General features: G+C 44.6%; 1 protein-coding gene across 6 annotated transcripts in view; it reads right to left on the bottom strand.

The window, feature by feature from the left end:
* The window catches only part of SEC16A (SEC16 homolog A, endoplasmic reticulum export factor), a 300,868-nt gene that overhangs the window by 231,058 nt on the left and 49,576 nt on the right, over positions 1-20,234 (bottom strand). For all 6 annotated transcript variants that reach the window (XM_069241597.1, XM_069241599.1, XM_069241601.1 and 3 more), the window contains exons 10-11: positions 14,229-14,367; positions 1,679-1,918 (exon numbers count right to left, since the gene is read on the bottom strand). In XM_069241597.1, coding sequence (XP_069097698.1) covers positions 1,679-1,918; positions 14,229-14,367 — 379 coding nt within the window. The remainder of the gene's footprint in view (positions 1-1,678; positions 1,919-14,228; positions 14,368-20,234) is intronic.

The raw sequence follows: 20,234 nt of genomic DNA, 5'->3' as shown, positions 1-20,234 counted from the left end.
ATTTTGTTTTTATTAAACTTCTATTTCTCTCTCTTTCGGCTGGCTTTACTGTGAGTGCTCGCATTCTGCTCTTCCACAAGGAGCATATTGCCACACAAAGTAGTTTTGTTCAGTGTCAGGAACTACAGTGGCAATCAGTGACGTAACGAAACTGGAGGGTGCCCCTTTGCAAAGAACATGGAGGAGCCCCCTCTCCAGACTCACTCAGGGCAAGGGCTGTGCTGAAGGGGCCCCCTGGAGGGCGGCTGCGGGGCCTTTGTTATGCCGCTGGTGGCAACGTGTGCTTTTAGAGTTCAAAAACTTTTTGGGGGGGTTTTGCCAGTGTTTGTTACAATGTTGAGGGCCTGGTAGCTCCCACAACAATAAAGTGTTACAAAAGCCATGTCAAAACAAGACACGCATTGATGAAACTAAAAGACTTATAAAAATATGTCAGATCAGTTGGCTTTGTCAGTGTTTGTTTATTTTCATGCTTCCCATAATCGTGTTGAAAATGGTTACACTGATTTTCCATTAGAAATATTTTTGGGAAATACTAGCATGCATCAACACATTTTACTAAATGACACTTCATTTGCATATAATCAGAGAGCATTCTGGGAGCATTATACTTAGCCTCTTAGCCTAAACTTTTCAAACATGTGTGTACACCTTTTTTTTTTTTTTTGTACTGGAACCAAAGTCAGTAGTGAAGTGTGACCTTAAAACATTTATTTACAGCACTCACCCTAATAATGAAGGCTTTCAAATAATGAACCATAAATACAAGTTCGAACAGCATTATCTTTCGGAAACACATTACCTCAACTGCAGAGAGTTCCACTCTCTGTAAACAGGCAGCCAAAGGGTTTGTGCTGCAGGGGGTTGGGCCTACTTGTCCCAAGGACAAAGTAAACATAAAAACTTGTTGCCCTTGACCCCAAACAAGATGTCCCGGGCGATAGGAATTCCACATCCCTGTTCACTCTATATAAGCAATATCACAACCAGTACAGGAAGATAGAAATAGCTCAAGACATCTAGTTTTGGGTGATAGCCACTGGGGCACAGAGGCATGGGCAAAGATGTCTCTGAGAAGGCGAGATACCTGTGGCAATGAGAGCCACTGGACACTAATGGTAGGCAACACTTTAAAAACAAAGTATTGGCAAAGTCAATAGGGATGGGTATAATATGCCAGTCTTTGCAATTTAAAGTGAGACAACACAGGAGGGCACTAGCAGATAGAGGAAGACAGTTGTAAACTAGTCCCTCATGCAGTTCAATGAAAGCACCAGAGTGGAGGTTACACCCAAACAGCCAATATAAGTATGTGAGAGATGAATACTCCACTGTGCTGAGCCAAGAAGTGATTGGCAAGATCTCAAGCAAATGGCTGAACAAAGCCAATGGTTTAAAGGGGTGGTCTGAAAGCCCTCGATGTATACTGTAATAATCAAGTCTGTCCGAGAGCTGTGTTGTGAACCCACAGACCTAACAAGAGGCCTCTATAATATGAATGTGATCACCTTTTTCTATTGATGCACAGTGATACTCCAAAGAGAGTAAGTCATTTTCATTAAGTATTACCTTTTAGTCAAAAAAGATATCAAAACTCTGTAGCTGTGCACTAAACAATGGAAGGCCTATGTACAGGGGCAAAGAACAAAATACATGTAATAGCTATGATCTCCCTTACCTTTTTCCGACCATAAAGCAGCAGCTCTCTGAACCGCTCAGTCTCCTTCTCTATGGAGTCTGTAGTTCCACCTGTGACATCGGCAAGAAATGAAAGCTGAGAAGCAACAGATTCTTCAGCCTGCTCCAGAGGTTCGTTGCTGAAATCTATGAGGTTGGCTTCATTTGGTGACTTTCCGGGAAGCCATACTGTTTTATGGTCTTGTAGCAGAAGCTCTGCTATGTCTGTTCCTACCACAGTCTGTGAAGGAAGACAGGAAGCGAGCAGCACAGAAGTTTAAGCATTGGTAGTTTGAGGCAAAGAGGCACATAAAGTTAAGCATTTCCTATCAATGTGATCTTTATTCAAGCTCTTCAATAAGTCTGGCGTGACTGCAAATGTTTATAGCTTACACAGTTCTTGAATTCTGGCAAACAGAGGTTATTAGTTCAACAATACAATGATCTGAGGAGATTTTGCAAGCATAAGAAAAACTGACAGTATTGATGTAAACCCCAAAATATCCCTCCTACATTGGAAGCACTTCTGGTACACATCTTAGGTCAAGTAGTATAAGTAAAATGTCATGGTTTTGCAATAGAAAGACTCCTGGAATAGGGGCGGCTGAACCTCTGGCTGTAGGTGACTGAGTCACTCCCACACCAGTGGTCAGCCAACCCTTCCAGCTTTTTAGCAGCACCTCACCAAAACGCAAACAGTAAAGGTGATTTCTGGCAGCCCATGATGACAATCCATTGCGCATATTACTGATAACAACGCTTTCACAGAATGGGAACCGATTATAAAATAAAAAAATTCTCCTAAAATGCAAGAACTGCAAGCAACTGTAAAATGAATAAAACTGAAAAATAAAACAGAGTGTGGTTACCTGGGTAAAAGGGCACAGACGTGCAAGCCGAAATTAAGCTAAACTCCAAAACCCAAGCAACTAAAATGGGAACCACGACAACGAAACATCATTTCATGAGTAAGGTTTGAAGCTCAAAAGTGTATTAAGATTTTAGACATTTCTCAAAGATCGAAGACACTACTTACAAGAATTCGGTTTAAAATGAAGAGTACTGTATAAAAAAAAACTTTATTTTGTGCTTTGGTAACGTGAAAAATTGCATCCACAACATTTACCTTCTGATGAGAAAGTTAACCCGCAGCACCCACCTGGCTTTTGCTAATCAGACTATTACGATGCTCCAAAGTAAAGTAAAAAGTATATTCTATATACAATGTCCAAAAAACTCACATCTCAACATCTAGAATGGTTTTCTTACGTTTTTACTTTTACTTTGCATCTTTTCGAAAAAAAGGATGGAAAATTCCTTACAAGGAAGGCACGCTGACTGACCCTGGTTCGTACAGGGGAGAGCAACAACGTATAAGCTTACAGTCATGAACCATAGATTTGTGTCTTTTTTTTTCCAAATGTATTTTTATTAACTTTTTGCAGTTATACAAATACAGTACAGTTTATGACAGAGGCTGGCTCTCGTCCAATCCGTAATCCTTGGTGTTCACTGAGTCTCTTTATGTTAAGTGAGCTAAAAAATTACAAAATTTTACGTTATATCTTTACTTCAATTTCGTAGTCTCTCATTACTAGGTTTGTTTAAGTCTCATAAGTACCGGTAAAGCATATAAAAGCCATGCAGCCATTCTGGGTTTTGTAGCCCCATAACAGACTAACTAAAACTGAACAACATAGTTACATGATGGTGCCAAAGCGAGAAGGTAATGTCACTTGCTGGGGTAGACCTCTTTACCTCCTCATCAGAGCGGGGTCGGTTCTCTGCACAGTCCCAGTCTACTCGTTGTTGGGCCGACAGCTGTATCTGTTCCGCCCTGCCCCCTTTGATCCTGCCTCCTTAATAGTCGAATCCCGTGCCCTACATCCATTTCCCATCTCCTCCTCAGTTAGGGTCCTGGTCCCCCCGCTTAGCTTCCCTCATCACACCGGTTGCGTCCCCCTTCCCCCTATTCCTGTTCTTCGGCCTGCTTTTCATGTCGGTCCTTCTGTGGGGGTTCTCCCCCCCCCCCCACCCCCCACCACCCCCTCCGACTTCGTCAGCACCTCCTACCACACCGGGGCAATGGGGGTCTGGCAGAGGCCACGCTCCTCCTCTCTCTTCAGGACTTGTAGCTCTGCCCTTGCCCACTTCACCACATCCTGACTCTATTCATTCAGTGGGGGACATCTAGGGGATCTCCAACCCAATGTGATCAGTCTCCTGTATAGCACTAGAGCCAGGAAGCGACCCCTCACCTTCCCACGTGGGAGTCCCGTTCTAAGGCCCAGCAGACATACAGTGGGGTCCAAAGTCAGTTCCGTATCGAAAAGTCCTGTCAGGTCTGCTAACACAGTGCCCCAGCCCCACTGGAGTTCGGGGCAGCTCCACACCATGTGGTCAAAATCTGCGTTTATGTCATTACATCTGGGACATGTCTTGGGATCCCCGCCGTGCATCGTCTTGTGCATCTCTTCCAGCACGACGTAGCTACCCTTGTCATCCGACTGTCCGATTGCTGAGCCACCCTTTGGTTAATCATCTGAGCTATAATCCGATCTGTGCCCTTCTTGCCACCAGTAATGCATCTGTCCAGGTAACCCTTCCCGGCGAGCCATCTAGAGGCCCATTGCAGTTGACATGCTAAATAATAGGATTCAAAATCCAGAACCCCCAGGCCTCCCGAGAGAGTCGGTCTACAAAGGGTCAGGAGCGCTGTGCGCCTGCGACCATCATCCCAAATAAGTTCTCCAAGCAGGGTGTTCAATTCCCGGAACCATGCAGAGGGGATTAGCAAAAGTAAATTAGCAAAGTAATAAAGGAGGCGGGGTAACAATCAGTTTAGATAATGATATTCTAGCCTTTATGGATAACTTTAACGAACGCCAGAACCCAACAGATGCCCTCAGGGGCAAAGTGCCTTACCAATGTTTCCGTCATAGAGGTCCCCCATTTCATGGTACACCTGTATACCCAAATACTTAAAGGTGTGTGGTGCCCTAACCACGTCCTCCGGGCACGAGGAAGGGTGTTCTCAATTCTGTGTCATGGGGAAGACTAATGTTTTGCTCCTATTGAGGCGTAACCGGAACAGTGTTCCAAAATGGTCCAGGCTCAGCAGAGCCCAAGGGAGGCCTGATTCCCCGTCCCTGAGGTAGATGAGAATATCGTTGGCGTATAACGATATAATATGTTCTGACTGACCCCACTCCACTCCCCTACACACACCACTGCTCCGCATCCTAGCCGCCAGCGGCTCAATGGCCAGGGCGGATAATAGTGGCGATAACGGGCACCCCTGTCTGGTTCCCCTGTATATTGGGTAAGTATCAGATACTGTCCTGCCCATCCTCACCCTTGCCCTCATGCCGCATACAGCAAGTCTACCCATTTCACCCATCCTTCTCCCATGCCCATCCGCCGCATCACTGTTTGCAGGTAGTCCCACCTGATTGAGAAAGCTTTTGATTCAAAGTCCACTGCGAGTAACACTCCCGACGAGGGTCTCTCCTCCTCAGGCATATGTAGAATAGCGAAGAGGCGCCTCAAATTCAGGAAGGTACTACGGTTCGGGACAAAACCATTCTAATCTGCATGCACTAACCCGGGTATGTAGCGCAGCAGTCGATTGGCCAGGGTCTTACTGAGAATTTTAAAATCATTGTTCAGCATAGATAATGGTCGGAAATCAGCTACGGAGGCCTCCTTTGATTTTAACTTAGGCAGAGGGACCACCAGTGCCTCCCTGAGCGAGTCTGGTAATAAGACATGATGCACTGCCTCTGTGTACATTTCCACTAATTGGGGGGCCAACAGTGTGGTATACTTTTTATATAAGTCCATTGGGAGTCCGTCCGTCCCTGGTGTCTTCCCGGGGGCCAGTTGCGATATAGCGTTCTGCACCTCCTCTACCGTCAGTGGGCCACCAAGACTGTCCTTGTGCGTCAGTGTGGTCAGAGGGAGCGGACATAAAAAAAAAACTATTGAGTTAATCTGTCCTAATCTCGCCTGTGCTCCTATAGAGTTAAGTATAGTAATCTTTAAAAGCGTCATTTATGGGTCCCAGCCTACACCATTGTTCCCCCCCCACCCCTGTCATGCACACATGTGATGGGCTCACTATCCCCCCCGGTCTCACTAGCCACGCCAACATCCTACCTGATCTTCCCTCCTCGGCTTGCAATGAGGCTAAATATTTCTGCGTGTTATGATACCGGAGTTGTTCTTCAACCTGGGAGTGGGATTTCCGTGCCCGGACATACTCTTCCTGCTCTGTGTCCCCACTCCCCCTTCTCCGTTCCCCCTTGTGTCTTATCTTCTCCAAACTCATCAGTTCCCGTTCTAGGGGGCGCCTCACCCCAGCTGTTTGACTTAGGCAAAAACCTCTTGTTGGTACCTTGAGGGTTTCCCATTCTATGGATCTGGAAGAGGCAGATCCCTTATTAGTTTTTATATGGTCAGACAAGTATAGGCGGAGGGCGTTTCTGTATGCCTGCTCCTCTAATGAAGCTGGGGGTCAGTCTCCACATCGGGACGGGGGGGGGGGGGGGGGAGGGGGTGGGTCTGTCCACAGTCGCCCTCCAGGTAAGCAGTAAGAGGTTATGGTCAGACAAGGTGCGCCCAAGGTATTCAGAATGGGTCATTCCCTGCGCAAGGTTTGCTGTGCACACCACTCTGTCTATCCTGGTGTGTACTCGAAGCCATGAGTAAAATGAATAATCTTTTTCGGTGGGGTGTTGTTCAAAACATAGATTTGTTTCTTGTGCAATTTTTTACGATTAACCCTTAAATTCAAGGAAAGAAACTAAAATAGCTACGCTGTGGTTTTCAAATCAGGGTCCCAATGAAAAGGATGCAAAACACAATACATGTCACTGACACCAACTAAAAACAAGTAGGAGTCTTGCTTTAGGCAAATCTTAACAGATGACAAATGACAGAATCCTTCTGCTTCCGCAGTAATATTAATAAAACCATTATCTCATTTGGAGAACTCCCGCTTTGTAAAAGTGTCTAGATTTTATTCTTCTGATATAGATAATTTTAAAATGACGTTAATTAAGCTTCACATAATTAAAAACTGGTGGAAGATGGGAAAAATACGCAAGGAAACAAGTAACAATATTAAAACTAGTCTGTACTGTGAGCCAAGATGCAATGTTCTTCGGATTTCTGAAGAAGCTAAAACAAACTTAAGAATCACTGCTCCAAACCTTAGTTTCAATGACTTCAATGAACTACTCATGCCATGCAACTTCTTAAAAAGTTATGTTGTTTTATTTTGAATTCTTCATTATAAGAATCTTCATTAAATTCATAAACATTACAATATGTGTGCAAAGGAGCCCAGAACACGTTTCATTTCAAGAAATCTCTTCCTAAAAAAGGCTCTCTATCTTTCTGAAACAAAGAAAAAGAAATCTACTTGAAAACAAATTGAGATCTGACATGAGACTACTTCAAGAAACATACACTCCACTCATACTTGGCCAATCCATTTTGGTAGTTATAAGAGTAAGCATCTCAACACTTTACTCAGCATCCATTATGCTTATTTGTCATGGGAAGGGCTTTCAAGATTAATGGAGATAAACATGGATGAAAAGGTGTTTTTGAGAACAGCTTAAATTATTTTTGCGCCCATTGTGGAGTCTGAAACTACACAATAATGTCTGGGAAAAGTAGGAATAGATTTCAAGGGCTTTGCTTTAAAAACGTTCAGTAAGGGGCATTTCTTAACCATTCAGCAGTTGCTGCTCTTGTGGAATAAGGGGCATTCCTTAACCATTCAGCAGTTGCTGCTCTTGTGGAATAAACACCGGGTCTGCCAGCCAAGGATTTGTTGGTAAACTGATAAGAGTGAAATGTAAGACACTATAAAGCCGGAGATATTACAGACTTTGATGTGGCTAGACCTGTATGAAGTGGATAATAATTTAGAAAACGCGTTAGATTTAATTAAATCTTACGTTTTATCTAGTTACAGTGAAACGTCTTTTCTCACATCCAAGGAATGTAAAGTTCTCCCAGCAGGAGAAAGATTACTAAACAAAAAACATCAAGAATCAAGACTGATTTATGTAAAATTATGAAAAACTTTGGTAAGAAAGATGTATGAAGATGGCTGGGGGAGATCCAGAAAAGCAGTTTCCATGCAAGATGATGCAATGTAGTCTTATGAAAAGTCTCAAATGGATAAGCCATCTATTTAGAAACAACTACATTGAGCTCCGAGAGAAGGGAAGAATATGGTCTAGGAGGGTATTTTCAACCCTTCAGGAAAATCTGACAACTGACATAGTAAATAACGATTTCTGTAGGGGACCTTTCTAACAGATCTAATGGCTGCTAAATACACCTTGAAAGAAGAGTTTTACATTTTTACCTGAGCAAGCTGCAGAAGATATGGTATAAGCATGTCTTCTTGACACGAGTCATAGTCATGACATTTGCGTCATAAACAGAACCTTTTCCATTTGAAGGCATACAAAGGCCATGCGGATGGTATTCTAGCCTTTTTCAGAATGTTCATACAAGCCTGAGGGAAATGAAGATGTCCAGTATTGTATGGTCTAAGGAGTCATGCTGCCATATTTATGAATGTCATGCTGCCATATTTATGAATGCCATGTTGGGATGGTTAAGTTGCCCTTGAATCCTGGGTAACAAGTAAGCCTTGACCAGAAGCATTGTGTGCACACTAGTGATAGGTGGAGGTGCTAGGCAAACCACATTCACTGCCTATTCCACTCTAGACTGTTGCAGGAAGCTGGCTCTGTATGAAAAATGAGATATAGAGCCCAGGGGTTCCCCAGAGACTTAACAGAGGCTAAAGTAGATAATAATGTTTTCTTTTGTGGTAGTGTGGTCGAGCAGTTAGGCTTATCACACACAATACATGAGGCACACACTCCATGACTAACTCCGGGCCAATTGTTTTTATATAGTAAACATTTATTTTGTTACTTAAACCAGAAGAACTTGTTGCAGGTAAGTACAGTTGTAAGTAGGTATCAAGCATATGAATCAAATGCACTTTGTTTGGTTTTAGCAGACAGAGAAGTTTACAAGTAAGTAGCAATTTTCTATTTCAAAAGTTGGCACTGTAATTTTTCATAGGAGTCCATAAGGGGAAAGTATTAGTACAGAAAATGGGTAAATATAAGATTTACCTGAATTGTGACTTGCCTGAATCCTGTATTCCAGTCTTCAGTATTTAGGATGTCCACAGGTCAAATTTTAGGCTGACCCCCAAATGTGCACAACCAGCAACACTGGGTGTAGAGGTCAAAGTTGGAGCTATGTTTAGAATGGGGTATAATGGAGACAGGGAGTACTCAGAAACACATCTGCTGGCAGGTTAAGTACCCGTGACTTTGGAGGGCAGACCTGGGGGGTTTGGGTGAGCTCAGGAGTGAGAGGAGCCACAGGTTAGCACCAAATACACACCCTGGGCGGCCAGGTGCAGGGTGCTAACAGCACCAGGCTCCCAATGCTTTTCAATAAGGGGAGCAGGGGGTCACAAAGATGCTGCAAGCTGGGTTCCGGGGGTCGGTTCCAGAAAACCACAGGCTGGACAAGGAGGAGGGCCACCTGGTGAAAATTGCTGGACAGGTGGTGCAGGGGTACCTTTGGGTGTTGGGTATCTTCATCCTGTTCTCTTGCGGTCAGCGGCGCCCCCAGGAACTAGGCTGCAGGTGTCATCGTGTTGGCTAGGAGAGGTCAACCCAGAGTGGACACAAGGTGGGAATCACCTGGGGACCCGCTCTGGATCGGTAAGCCACCAGGACACAGGAGTCTGGTGAAAAGTAGACAGGACTCCCAGATCCGCTGCAGTTCTGGAGTCCTTCTTGGAGTTTCTTGTGGACAGGCCACTGTCCTCTGGAGTTCTTGGTCCTCCGGTAGGCAGGCAGGCAGTCCTCTGGGGGTTTGTAGAGGTAATTGGTCCTACAGGATGCATCATCTTTTGTAGAAGAGCGTCTGAAGCTGCAAACAGGCCAGTTGGGCTGGGGCCAAATCAGTTGGTGTCTGGAGTATTCTCTACTGGGATTGACTCAACATTCCTCCTTTCTTCTTTTCTTTTTGAGATTGCCAGGAATCTGGTGAGCTAGGTTCGGGGGTGCCCTTAAGTCCTAGATTTAGGGGCATTACAGGAGTCAGAGGGCATTAGCCAATGGCTAGTGTCCCTGAGAGTGGCTACACCCTTCCTGTGAGGGAGGGAGGGGGGGGGGGGGGGGAAGACACATTCCTAACTCTACTGGTCCCTGCCCTCCAAACCAAGATGGAGGATGCTGTAGGGAGGGGGTCACTTCAGCTGTGGACACATTAGGAGTGGTCCTAGCTGGAGTGATCACTCCTCCCTGTTCTACCTCCAGCAGGACTTGCCACCAAAAGTGGGGCTTTGTCCAGGGGCGGGCAACTTCACTAGCTGGAGTGCCCTGGGGCACTTTAACAGGAGACATGAGCCTTTGAAGCTCACCACTAGGTGTTGCAGTACCTGCATGGGGGAGGTGTAAAGCACCTCCACCCAAAGCAGGCTTTCTTTCTGACTCCAGAGGGCACAAAGGCCCTCACCCCATAGGGGAAGTAACTTGTCTTTTAGTGGCAGGCTGGCACAGACTGGTTAGCCTTTCACTGAAGGGTTGGTTAATGCAAGGGCCATCTCTATGATGCCCTCTGGATACATTGTACAATAAATCCAACACTGACATCAGTGTGGGTTTATTGTGCTGAGAAGTTGGATACCAAACTTCCCAGCGTTCAGTGAAGCCATAATGGCGCTGTGGATTTCGTAATGACAACCTCCCAGGCTATGTCTAAGAATGGACTTAGACACTGTAGGGGCATATTGCTCGTGCAGCTATGCCCTTAGCTGTGGTATAGCGCACCCTGCCTTAGGGCTGTAAGGCCTGCTAGACGGGTGACTTACCTATGCCGCAGGCAGAGGTTGGTGGGCATGGCACCCTGAGAGGGATGCCATGTCGACTTTACCTTTTTCTCCCCACCAGCACACACACAATCTGCAATGGCAGTGTGCGTGTGCTTGATGAGGGGCCTTTTATGGTGGCACGATACATGCTGCAGTCCTTAGGGACCCTCTCTGGTAACAGAGGCCTTGGTACCACTGGTACCTTTTAGAAGGGACTTAACTGTGTGCCAATTGTAGGAACAATGGTACAGTTTACGGAAAGAACACTGGTGCTGGGGCCTGGTTATCAGGATCCCAGCTTACTCTGTCAAGTCAGCATCAATATCAGGCAAGAAGTGTGGGGTGGTAACCATGCCAAAAGGGGCACTTTCCTCAACTGTTGAGAATCATCTTGGTACCTTTTTAAGCAGAGGATGGGTTTAGACGATTTGCTGAAAAACTATAGGTAAATCTGTTTGACCAATCTATCAAGGGCTCAGAGATCCTGGCTCCCACATGCTGGAGGTCAAGTCAGGAATGTTTTAATTAAGAGATGAGCACACAGCTCTATTTGTTGGAACTATCAGTCTCAGAAGACTCTCGAAGAAAAGTGTTCTTGATGACCACTTTATACTTTTCTCTGAAGAACCTGCTTAGCACACCTGCTTGGGAGATCTGCAGGCTTTGAAGATGTACTGCATGAATGCAATGGTTTCTTGACAAAAAGCCATTTCCAGAGACCTTAGGTTCCCAGAGAATTTTCCCCAGCTCTATTATCTCCCAGCTTGTTAAGGTAATGTACTATGGTAATTGTCCAGCTATAACAGGATCTTGTTTGTTATCAGAGATGGCAGAACAGCTCTGAGAGCTAGAAGGACTGCACACAGCTCTAGAACACTGATTTGACATAGGCACTCCCTTTTCAACCACGCACTTTGGGAAATAAAATTCTGCAGATGGAATGCGCAGCCTATTAAGGAAGTACCCTTTACAACCGACTGCAATGGAAGGTGTTGATAGAAGGTAGCTACTTCCAGACAACTACATCTCCATGTGCTGGTATGGGAGAAATTGCCTTGTTGGCAAAGAGATATTCGGTTTCACTTTCCGAATCGTTTCATTGAAAAAAAAAAAAAACAAAAAAAAACTTCCAATCATTCCTAATGCGGTCTCATACAAAAAAAAAAAAAAGACTGAACAAAGAAGATGCACAAGGCCAATGACCATATGTGGGAGGACATCTGTGGAGCAGTTGGAGAGGTGATAGTTTGAATTTGAAGAAATGTATGAAAAAATGATAAAAATCGTAGCCTAGCCAGATGAAAAATCAATCTAAAAAAAATCATCACTTTATAAAGGATGGACATGAAGCCTCTTCCATTTGTGATACTGAGAGGTTTTGGTCTCCTGGATGCTCTGTAGGTGTGGAAGCAGGCATGTGAAATTCAGGAATAAGCACTCCGTGCAGAATATCTAGCACTGGCAACCTTCTAAAAAGGAGATATGTTTTTGAGGTTGTGCTTTGTTATCTTTTTACAGAAGGCATACTCCTTCATGAAAGGTGGGTAGGAGAGGATCACACTGATCACATGGGTCAGTGGCAGCCTAATTCCTTGCACAGGAGGAGCCCTTCACAATCAGGGAAGGCAATGGCTCCAAAGTTCTTAAAAGGATGAAAATAGAAGGCAGAATGCCACATAAAGGGCTAAATGATGGCACAAACTGGGAAAGCCTGAGGTAAGATCCTAACAAATTAGAATGACAAGGCCCCTGGAATGCTCCGAGATCCATTTAGCATGAGTTGGAATAAAGAACTTGGACTGTCATGCAACTACCAGTGCAATACATGCAGATATCTGTAAAATATAGGCCCCTTAAAGGAGTGAAGCATCTTTTCAGCTTCTCTCTATCCAGGCTATCAAGTTACCTTTTTCATTTGCTTGAACTTTCTCGTGTTGACCTTGGGGTTAATCTATGTAGCAGTGAATAACTGCATGGCAATGTTGTCTTATAGAGTAAGGGCCTCATTACGAGTGTAGCAGTCCAAGGACCACCACACTTGCGTTGACGATTGGACCGTTGCAACTTAAGCAGTCTGCCCACCCAATTAAAACCCTGCCAAGCGGAGTCACCAGGGGACCCCCACCGGGCACAAGGTTCCCAACAGCATGACGGTGGTCGGGCTTGTAACCAGCCAGGGCGGCATTGAACTTAGCGTCGCCTAGCTGCTTACAACTACAGTTTCCACCACCCTTTGCATGGCGGGGACCCTGCCATGAAAAGGCTGGCAGAAAGCCAGAACCAGGGACCACAGGGGGGCCCCCCTGCATTGCCTATGGCCATGCCATGGAGGAGAAGGGGGTTGCAACGTCCCCTATATGGCGGTTGTCTCATTCCTGTGAGTTTGGCGGTCCCGTGGTGGGACCATCAAACTCAGAATGAGGCCCTATATTTGTACATTTACAAATCTATAAGCCTGCATAGGCTATGCAGGTTGCAAATCCAGAGGATAATGACAGTCCTCGTCTTTTGAAAACATATACATCACAAACCGATATGTAGATTTTAAGTGTAACAGGATCCTTGCATGAAGCAGAAATAATATATGTTCATGACTTTAGTCAAGATTGTACAAAGAAGAGCAGTCACTATATTACGTTAAGGGACACTGGAGCATGCACGCTGTCTTATAACCCAACAATAACAAAGAAACTGTGAGAGAGGTCCCTCCTAAAACTATTACCAAGGGTACAGGGCACCGTGAACAAGGGAAAGAGAAAATCCCCAAAAACTACAATAATCAAACAATTCAACCTTTACTCCAATCATAAAATCTTAAATACATCCACTCAACACTGCAGTGATGAATCTCCAACAAAAGAATCAGTGAAAGTTGTCATTTAATAAATAAAATAAAATCATGCCCCATTCATGTAATCCCAGATTCTCCTTATTCTTCAACCTCAATTATATAAAATGTAAAATTTCAGTATCCTAGTATCCTCCGACAAGATATCTGTCTTCCGTCTCATACCAGGGACCACATACTCCTCCGTCCCTTCTGTCAATTTTTAACAATCATTTTTTTTACTGTGTGTAGAGATTGATTGGCCTGTATGTACCAAATTTCGGACAGCCTTTAGACATCAGATGATAACTGATGCTCTTTTGTTTCTCTAATATGTGTGGTGTTTTTAAATGTTGGCCTTTTATATTTATTTTGGTTTAACCATTTTTGTATTCATGTGTTGTAGATAGTTGGGGATTTTATGGATTGATTACATGAATGGGGTATGATTTTATTTTATTTATAGATTCATCACTGCAGTGTTGAGTGGATGTAAGTGTTTGTGGTGTATTTAAGATTGGACTAAAGGTTGAATTGATTGAATATTGTAGATTTGGGGGATTATCTCTTTCCCTTATACCCCAACAGTTACATTTTGTCATTCTTTAATTAGGAGGTGTCTGTATGTTGCTTTTAAACATTTTTGTTTTGGAAAGGGTTGAATACAATGCTATTTTTAGCAATTTTAAAATTTTACTTCAATAAAGACACAAAAAACAGCCATTCATCTTTAAGACTGAAAGCACATTATATTCTGAAATAACTACTACAATATAAAATAATAATTAACTTTACCCCATTTTGTCTGCAAAGCAGCACAATAAAGTCCCAAAGCAGACTTGCAGATTCTTTGTCCAGCAAGGCATCATTCCGTAGGCACTCCATGGATTTGTTTTGTGCAAAATTAATGACATCTACTTTATGGGTTTCATCCCTTACAATAAAATGACAAGAATAAAAAAATGACAACAGGATAAAACACAGGTAATGCTTGAAATCATATACATATTAATATGATAAATATTTTAATGACTCACCTATTGTGAATATCAGTAAACATTTTCCGTATGATTAGATAAACTCTAACAACTAGTTATTAGAGGAAAAATAACGGATATGGATGTTCATAAAGAAATCAACAATAAAAGTAGAAACATTCAAATATTCTTGTTTTTACTGAGGTTAAGTATATATTAGGAATTGATTTGTGATGTTGAAATAACTCCTTTGCAGACCAGCAAGAGCTGCATATGGTTATTCATTCCAAGGCTGAAACTGACAATGGCACCTAGGAGAGATCTTTAAAACAGCAGTACATTTTAGAAGAGGATAGAACATTTGAGGAACACAGTGATTGTTTCATACTAAATACTTCCTTCCCAAGCAGAGGTCATTTATATCTGCACGATAGTCCTAGGCAAGAGACACAGCAGCCTACTTCAATACAGACCCGACACTGTCTGCCTAGCAGTCTAATGGCCATCATCTGACAGATTGAGCTACATATAACTGTTCCCAAGTTATGTAGTGAGATTGTGAGACCCCCCCAACCCTCCACAACCACCATTTGCTAATGTCACAATCTCTATCAGATTAGGTTCTTTAACAAAAACCTTGCCACTGCCCTGTGTAGTTGTGACATGGAGCAGTAAGGCTTAATTAAAGGAACAAGTGTAAAGCATTTAGGAGTATCAAAACAGTAAATAAGAAATAACACAAAAAGCTTACAACAATTTCTGAAAATAGGATATATTTTTGTCTTTAAATGGCACCAAAACAACAAAAATCTATTGATGGAAACCGGAGATCTAATCTTTCTAAGGCAAGTAAGTTACTGTAGTTCACTTTAAAAAAAATGCAATAAATTGTTGGAAGTGGCTCAGCAGTTACTGAGCCACCTGGTTAGAACGCCTACTAATGTTCACTTGATAGGCCCCAATGGGTTGGAAACCAGTCACATGGACCACCCAGGGTCAGGGAGACAGCTACCTGTCGGGCCCAGCTGTCTCAGGGTCCTCTTTGAACTTTTATCCTTATACATCAAAGAGGTTTTCTTAATGCTTTGGATGCAAGATGCAGAGGGTGCTAAATATGCTGAAGAGGTACAATGAATTTTCCTGGGTCCCACTCCGCTTGAGGCAATTAAAGTCAGGGGTCGTCCCTGGCCTCGGGACTCTATCACCCACAAAGCTACAGTTGAATCTAGTCGTCAATGGCCAACTGTTTTTTTCAGTTACAGTAGTCTCAGAGGTTACTTGCAGGTAAATACAACTTTCTTGTGGCTGAAACATGGTCTACTTTGATTTCAGCCAATGGTCCCACAACCTTGAGGGGCACCTTGTGTAGGTCAGGACTCTGTCTCCCAGGTTGTAGTTCAGTGTCCAGCAGCAGGCAGGCTTTCCTGGGCAGCTGGACTCTTGAGGGTGCAGGCTTAACAGGGAGATAACCTCCTACCCTTTGGAGTCACTTCTGTCCTGGCACAGGTGGAGCTCTTTTCTGCTAGTGGGCACAGAGGCACAGTTCTCTGTGCAGGTCCCTCAGGTGTGGCAGTTGCAGTCCAGTACCATGGCTGCCAAGGTCTCAGACTGCTAAATTTCAGTGTAATTAGGAGTGACATTTCAATGACTGAGTGACACATTCTTGCAAGCATAATCAAGCAATGAAGATGAGGGGACCATAAATTACACCCATTTGAGCAACGGGACACTCTAAGAAGCATGGCTACCAAGTTTTAAATTGCCTTTTTAATGATATTTCAATGTTTTAATTTGTTTATGTGTGACATTTCAAAGTGTTTATCATTTTGACTGACACTTCATTATGAGTAGAACAAAACAGCTATTTTTGTGCAATGTTAAAAACATCTGAAAATCCCCATTTTTGGTCAATACCAATGGTCTGCCTGGTTACCCAAACGGATAACAACATCTTCCACTGTGTAGAGCGCGACCTCTTCAACAGCACCAAGAGGTCGTGCATAAATGAGACTGGTGCCAAATGACTGCACTGGTGGAGATGGGCGCAGTAACAAGAGACTGTCACTGGCCGAGGCAAGAGGCCAAGACACTGTAGCGTGGTCACAGTGAAGTGGCGCCTGCCCTTAAAACAATCAGCAATGTGTGCCGCAGAAACCACATAAGGGCACTAGCACAATCTGGCAGATTTAATTATTTTTTTTTTATTTTATTTTTTAAATCAACTGCACCGTTGACCATGGCATGCGCTTAGAAGCCATGTGATATGAGACATTGAGAGGGGACCAGACACGGCATGACTGAAGTGTGCCTTCGGTCCGCACTATGCCTTAATTTAAAAAATGAAATCTGTAAAGTCTTACACAGTGTAGATGTCAGTATTTAACACAGCATGCTCTTTGAACAGCACAGCACACTGCCGGCAGCGCACACTGCCTGCTTAAATTCACCACACTGCTACACTGTAGCCTCCTTCAGTGTGCCTCACGGGATAGTCCTTGTGTGCTATAAATGTGTGACTAATGTTTTGTAGTGCGGTGATGCGCACAACAGTAGGCTAACCCACTAGTGCGTGGTACTTGGCAGGACTGCAGTACTTGGTGCAGTTTTCTTTGCAGGCTCCAATTAACAGCAAGCCATCTCTTCTTCTATTGTCTTTTCAGTCCAGGAGGGATCAGCCAGGGATGCCACTTTATGCTTTTTTTGTGCTTCTGAGAGGAACTCACTTCCTAATGGGCAACAGTAACATGGGGCAACCCTTCTCAGTTTACATCGCATCCCGGGGACTTGGCCAAAAACAACTACAGAGTACCCTCCTCTGTCTGAATTCAAGACAGGTTAGGTCTTTTTCCTCCATGTGGAGCTCTAGGCACACCTCTAGGGTGCACCATAACAAGCTACTCCTCCTGGAAAAACTTTTTATAACATGTTTTTCACTGTTGGAGAAGATGCCACCCCATCTACTGACACAAGGAGCAGGAGAGGCTAAGGTATGATTGGCAAGTGCTTCACTGAGGTGGCAGCCTGTTTGAAGATTGGCCACCAGTATTTACCGCCCAGTAGTCAACCTCCTCTCATCAACAGTTGTTTGTTCCTAGGAGCAACTTCACATTTCTTAGCAGGGGGGCAGCCAGTTGTTTCAGGGGACAACTGCTATTGATAGTCAGGAAGGACTACCAGAGGCTTGGCCGACAAAGGGGTGGCTTTATAAAGTCACTTTTGCCTTAAAAGTTATTATTTTGCTATGTCAAGATGGCAGTTTAGAAGCTGCTCGACTAGGCTCCAATGGCAAACCTAGAGCCATGTTGTGCCCAAGGATGGCACAAGTGTTGCAGAGTCCACTGGTGCCAAATAACATACCAGCCCAGGGTACCAAGAGTAGCATAAACTACGGTTGTGTAAGGTAACTATGCCAATTAGGGAGCGGCCAATTGCACGTATACTTCGGAGGGCTCAGGGCACATGAACTTGGGCCTGGGCAGAAGAGCCAGTGCACCACAGAGTCAAAAAACCAAGAGCATCAGTTCAAAATTTGAGAGAGGGATCATACAAAAAGCCATTTTCCTACAAGGTGGTTCAAATGTATCATGTTATTTTTTACTTTTTATTTTTCAAAGAATTATGGTAATGTATGTAATGGGTGCGGACCATAACCTACGCTTATGACCTAAAATCAACTCAACATGACTAAAGTGGTGCAAACCTAACTAAATTGGGTGTGGTACAGGAGAATGGTATATGGGTGTAAATGGGTCAATAATAAATCAGTGTTGCATACTGTCAGTAGCATGAAGAAAACAGCCTTGTGAGGTTGAATTATACAAACTGGGTCACAGCCATTTTACTAGGTTGGCGTACACCTTCCAATTAAAAAGCAGCCCATAACAATGTAAAATACAACATCTGAAAAATTAGAATTCATGTATTATCTGAAAAAAAGTGCAAAATAAAGATTTTGGTTGCTAGTTCCTCTTCAGAATATTACAACATTCTTCTTGATGGTAGACTGGAAGTGTTGGGCTAAAAAAATAAAAGTAAAAAAACTGAAAGGGAATCCTGTGGGTGCTTTATAGAGTTCAATTGTTGGGGTACGGCCAAGATGGCAACCGTGCTAGACGCCTAATAACGGAGCTCCGTGTGAGCCCTGCAATCATCCTGCGTTACTCGGCGACACCCCACTACAAATTCCCATATTTACCCCCCCCCCATTTGCGGCACTCCTGTGCGGTCCAACAAATTGAGGTCTGCTGCGTCGTCGGCACCCGGAGAACAGCGACGAACGAGGAGGACAAACTGCAGACGCCCAATGGCAGGGCGCTGATCGTTCGTGACAGTGCCCTGCGTGCACTGGTTGGCCTGGTCACCGGTGCAGTTCCGCTCTTGTGGCACGGGCGCTAAAGACTTTTTAAGAGCGCCGGGGACCTGGTCTGGCTCCGGGAGAGGTCTAAATGCTGTGACTGAGTTGTGTCATAGTGCCACTGGAACACGCATCACAACGAGGTGAGGCTGTGGGGTTAATGGCGGCAGCCGGCTACGGCATTCCCAAGGCTGCTCCCCGGTGAAGAGGAAACTGAGTGGCTGGAGTGCGCTTCCTAGACCGCGTTTGGGTCAGCGGCATGAATGAGAAGGCCTCGCTTTCCCCGCTACTGGCATCAATGCATCAACGCATCCTGGCACTTACTTGCGATCCTGCTCTCACTGAGGAAGGAGCGCTGCATTTTCAGTGCATAAGTACTTTAACCCACTCCTACCTGGGAGATGACTTTCACTGTAGGGGGAACCCCAGGCTCTGAAGGATGGGATACTGGGCCCACGGCTTGGCCCCTTGCTGGGAGACATGAAGCAGTGAGGAGCTTACCAGGTAGGTACACACTGCCACCTCCCCACAAACGTGTGCTCTGTACTGCCCTGTCACCTAACAGGGAGGGGTGCCCATCACTTTGTCACAAGGCCTCCTGTGAGAGGGAAGGAGACCTGTGAATTGAGTGTCAGCACTAACACCCCATAGGAGTGTGGACACCAATACTACGTAGCCTGCCACCTCACGTCCTGACGTTGTTGGCGCACTACAGATATTGCACGAAGCAGCCTACTCAATGCTGGGATTCTGGATGTTCGTTGGATCTTCTCCTACCTGGTGCCCTGCCGCACACACCTAAATTGATGGGGAAAACTAGATCCCTCAAGCCACTGTCAGCAGGCATGAGCTATACTCTGACGCCATATAGTTCCCCTGACAAAACCTGATAGCCTCCACTAGCTCAAGGTAACACCCTCTGCAATTTGTCCAGGCCCTGCAGGCCACTTAGACATAAAATTCTCCAGAGACTCTGATTGATACAGTCTCTCTGGAAGTAAACCTACCACATGGAGGAAACAAAATCCTCTCTCGCCACAGTAAGACCGATGGTGCAAGATCTACAAGATCGCCTGAAACAGGTTGAGGCTGAAGTTGCTGCGCTGCACGGCAGAGGAAAAGATGCAGAGGGGCGCTCTAGACATAACAATATTTGCTTCTTAGGCTTTCCTGAGCACACTGTAGGTCCTAGTGTGGAGTTATTTCTTGAAACCTGGATCACAGGGACGTACCGGAGAACAAAATACTCAAGTACTTCTCCATCGCACGGGTGCGCCGCACATCGGGTCAGCCTCCACCACGACCAGTAATAGCCCCGTTGCTCAACTACCGCGGCTGGGACCTACTCTTACAAAGGTTCCGAATCAAAGGACCCTGGCAATATGAAAAAAGTATGATCACAGCTTATCCCGACTTCACCATGGCAGTACAGTGTCATTGGAACTCTTACGCCAAAGTCAAACAGCGCCT

Source organism: Pleurodeles waltl, chromosome 6 (genome assembly GCF_031143425.1).
Source record: "Pleurodeles waltl isolate 20211129_DDA chromosome 6, aPleWal1.hap1.20221129, whole genome shotgun sequence".
Lineage (NCBI taxonomy): Eukaryota > Metazoa > Chordata > Amphibia > Caudata > Salamandridae > Pleurodeles > Pleurodeles waltl.
The sequence above is the reverse complement of the archived record's forward strand: the minus strand, read 5'-3'. Positions and strand labels throughout refer to the sequence as shown.